At 34.5% G+C, this 4,211-nt stretch overlaps 1 protein-coding gene across 1 annotated transcript; it reads right to left on the minus strand.

Annotated features, from left to right (window-relative positions):
• Positions 1-1,472: 1,472 nt before the first annotated feature.
• Positions 1,473-2,416, minus strand: LOC126553083 (uncharacterized). Its single transcript, XM_050208270.1, has 2 exons — positions 1,898-2,416; positions 1,473-1,817 (listed from the first exon to the last, which is right to left on the minus strand). The coding sequence occupies exons 1-2, from the start codon at positions 2,414-2,416 to the stop codon at positions 1,473-1,475; spliced, it is 864 nt and encodes a 287-aa protein (XP_050064227.1).
• Between the last annotated feature and the right edge of the window lie 1,795 nt (positions 2,417-4,211).

Genomic DNA, 4,211 nt, shown 5'->3' on the forward strand with positions numbered 1-4,211 from the left:
TTGTAACAAATAACGTCCTGATCAAATTAAAAAGCATCGTCAGTAGAAATATGAAATATTCCATTACATCGACATGCATCGACAGGTCCGAATAGAAATATGAGGAATTTATTTCAGTACATCGATATGCATCGACATGTCCGATCAGTCTATTGTTATTAACATGTATAAGATATGTATTTAAGCCCCGAATTATGAGTCACACGTCTATCCTTTGTCTTTAAGGAATTTACCCCTACCTATTATTGTTTGAAATGCACATATGCTTGGCTCTACAAGAGCAGACAATCATTCAGTCTGTCCTCAACCTTATACTGTTTCTCACGTCTCAACCGTTCTCTCGCAGTTTTTATATTTTTTCAGTGTTTAATATTTTTATAAGTGATGGCTGGATCAATCGCTGACAACTCTGTCTTGTATAGAAAGAAGACTTTTACTTATGTGCCACCGACACCACCAGCTGAACTCATCGAATCTACTAGCTACACACTAGACTTTGCATCCCGTAAGTTTGTACATATTGGTTTTGACCCGAGTGAAAAATTACAAGTCGTTGTTCATTTATTAACTTCATCGCGTGACATGTAATATTACGATTAGAAAAAAATATTCGGAAAAAAATATTCGGGTTTATGGTCATATCTTATCGTTCATATCAGACACACCACAAAAATATAAGAGAGTTATATTTTATGAAGACGAAAAAATGAAACTATCGAGTATGACGTACAGCGGAGAAAATGTGTTGGTGATTGAAACAAAAAATCGTGATGGATGTAGAGTACTGCTGAATCGGGGCGACCTTCTTCGACTTTAATATCTCGAATGTTCTATTTTCGAGAGCATCGTGCGAAAAGAAGTATTCACCGCTCTGTTGATTATAAAACAATATGAAGAAATTGTCGTGTACCTCGACAAGAAATGTAGGCAGCATAAATCACCACCGAAAACTGTTGACGAGATGGTAGTTTTCATTAAGAACATACAAGACGATCGAGTCGTTAAATCTATACCAAATTTCTCCAATCAAATACAGATGTGTGCAGCTGAATAGTTAGCTGAATCATAGTTACACCAGAGGGCAAACAACTCGCATGAGGTAATTAAAAAATATATTATTATTCCTTAAACAACAATTATTAAATATTTTTTTTAAATTTTAGTATTCCAATGAAACGACGGTCATTTCGCCAATGTCGTCACCAACACAAATGTCACCACCTACACCGATGTCAACACCACCACCGAGTTTCACAATGTAATCGCCGAGCAGAGCAGTCGATGAAAACGATGGGCCGTTACATTTCAACACGCGATCATTATCGAAAACGTGCAACTTCGATTCAGCCGTATCGGAAATGTATTTTGTACCAAAACGTAAACTATTTTAATTTCAGATATGTATTGTGTAAAATAAAAAGACATGTATATAAAAAAGTATTTTCATTTATTTATATTAAGTTTTACAATATTTACAAGGTTCTTACTTCTCCGTTAAACGGATTGTAAGTTATAATTTGGTCATGTAATATTAAACAATATGCTGAAGTGGAAGCTGGGAACGCTTCGTCTGTTTCTAGTTCAATCCTTAGGTCGATAGTTGACATTTTTACATTATCGTTCTGCTTGATCATATCAACAACCATAATCGGACACAGATTTTTGAAATCTGTTCGGTTCAGCAGAGGTGTCACTTCGTCATGGCCGTAGTAAGATTTTTGAAACTCTACATAGAAGCGGTATAATGTAGCCAACTTATTCCTGGTAAAGTCGCTTTGGAAATCTTCATAGGGAAACACTTCTGAGTTTAAATAGACCTTCAAGTTTTTAATTTTACAATGGTCAAAATGTGACATAGTTTTATATATAGTTTTATTAATTTGTTAGATGTCTTCACTTTCCAGGAATGCGAAGTGTTTTGAGGTAAAAAAGGATATTCACACAACTCCCACGATCTAAACGCGCATGTCAACGGTTTCTGATTGTTTACTACTTTCAACAATCTTATTTTTTCTTTATCACTGACCTTGACTATGGGCATTCTCCATAATATTTTTGTTGTGTTTATTTTCACATCTTTTAGTTTAGGAGCGTCTGCGACAACTTCATTATTCTTATACTGCTTAACGGCATTTATATCCAGTGATGCTCTGTTTAATATAAGTTGTTGGTTACAATTTATTAAAATACGTTTGTAATCTTCACAAAAACCGAACAAATCTTTAAGATTAATACAACCATTAAAATTGCCGCTTTCAATAAAATCTTTATTAGCATTTTTAATATCGTTATCCCAGCCAGAGTTGTGATGTGATGTAATATTCGTTTTATTATACGAACAATATCCCTTTAATGTAGTGGTTATACCTGGATTAGCGAGTTTTTGAATTTGAATGCCGTTTATCTCATATTTCATTTCGGAGAAAAGAAACGCCAGCCCGTTGTTTATAAATCGGATGTCATCACTCATCAGTAATATCTGCAGGTTTAATTATTGTTCCTTCGATGTAAATATAACTCTCACATGGTAAAGTATAAGATTCTGTGTTATGTAGTGCGATACGCACTTCATCGTTATTGGAGAGAGCTGACGTAGAATAAGGTAAAAAAGAATGATATTCAATTTGAGTTATTCTGCAATCGTCGGTGTATCCGGCCGTAACATCTAAATACATGTCATCCATATTAAATAGCGTTTAACGAACGTAAAAAAGCTAAATTGGATGTTGTTAGACTGTGTACAACTTGTCTTCGTGTCGAATTTTTCTTCAGAGTTGTTGTCCGGTTTGTGTTATTAACGCGACTAACGGACTTTACACGTGCAGTCCTATATATATTAAAAAATTGCAAACCCATATCACGAGTCTTGAATTAATAAACGTACCGATATCGGCTCACCTCGTAGATCGATCAACTCGTCGTTCTGATTTTTTAAAATTCTACTAGCATGCGTTATAGATTTAAAATTAAGCGAGTAAAATACCAAATGCGGCGGGACCTCTATTATATTATAACCTGGAGGTGCAGTCGGGTAAAACTCGTGTATTGTATGGCACTGCTTTCCGTTGATGAATGAACCTGTAGCTAGGTTTGATTCGATATATATACAGTTTGTTTTTGTAATATTAACCACCGTATCAGATTCATGTTTTACATTACCAGCATATTTTCGATTTTTGAATCCCAGCAACTGACCAATGTTATTAGGCATGGTAAAATCTACAGCTTCGTTACACCACATTGTACTTTTTAGTGTATTATTATCAGCTTTCAATTCGAATATTATATCTGTATCATGTAATATGCGATGTATTGCTGACTCGATTTCATATAATTCGTAAGAATCAGTAGGTATTGTAAAAACGCTACTGATCGCATAACCTGTCTGCTCGTTGTATGCGAATCCTATTTTATTACACTTGTCGTTTATATTTGGAATAGAGTTATTTGTTCGAAATCCCAACAGACAAAAATCATAAGCACAAGTGTCCACAGTTTGTCGTATTATATTTTTGGTGTTTATCGTAATTATATTCGATATCACAACCGTTGAAATATTTTTGTATTTCTAACGGCGGCGTTAAATTTCCAAAACTATCGTAATATTTAACTTTTTTTCAGATTTTTTTATACGCTACCCAATGCGTACCTGTACCGTTTTCTATGTTCAAATTAACCACAGCAGACTCTTGATGCTTAGCTCTTGGAGGCAACTTGTCTCTGGAAAACACACCGATGAAATGAGGTATTTTCAACATGTCTGCGTATTTTATAATCTCATAGTCGTACAACGCTCTCTTGGGTAACGTGGAAGTTAGTTTTTTGTCGTTTTTCTAGTTTACTTTACCGATCCGCCTTTGTAAGGTGCTAGGTATAAACCTTTACCTTTAACAATTTTATAAGACTACCCCTTGTGCGGTGTAAGATATAAACCTTTCCCTAAATGAATAGGTGTGTTTTTACCGGAATTTAATTAATTTACGACTTTAACTATATTACCGACACCGCTGGTAAGAGCGCCCAACGCCGATAAACTAGTGAAAATAGGTATTAAAGGTAGAACACCGCCCTTTTTCGGTATTGGTATAATTCTTGGAGTTTTCTTATTTTTAGATTTTTTTTGATTTTTTTTCGCATCCGACAGACTTGTTCTTACTAACTTGGTTATATTCTTTTCGTTAATTTTATTTTTGATTGATTTTTTTGCTGTC

The sequence above is a fragment of the Aphis gossypii genome, unplaced genomic scaffold (genome assembly GCF_020184175.1).
Source record: "Aphis gossypii isolate Hap1 unplaced genomic scaffold, ASM2018417v2 Contig00066, whole genome shotgun sequence".
Lineage (NCBI taxonomy): Eukaryota > Metazoa > Arthropoda > Insecta > Hemiptera > Aphididae > Aphis > Aphis gossypii.

Bases quoted from the DNA above. Each gene is read 5' to 3' on its own strand.
- LOC126553083 (XM_050208270.1), bottom strand. From the start codon at position 2,416: ATGAAATATGAGATAAACGGCATTCAAATTCAAAAACTCGCTAATCCA. The intron at 1,818-1,897 runs GTGAAGACATCT...AAAAACTTGAAG, and splicing joins ACACTTCGCATTCCTGGAAA to GTCTATTTAAACTCAGAAGT.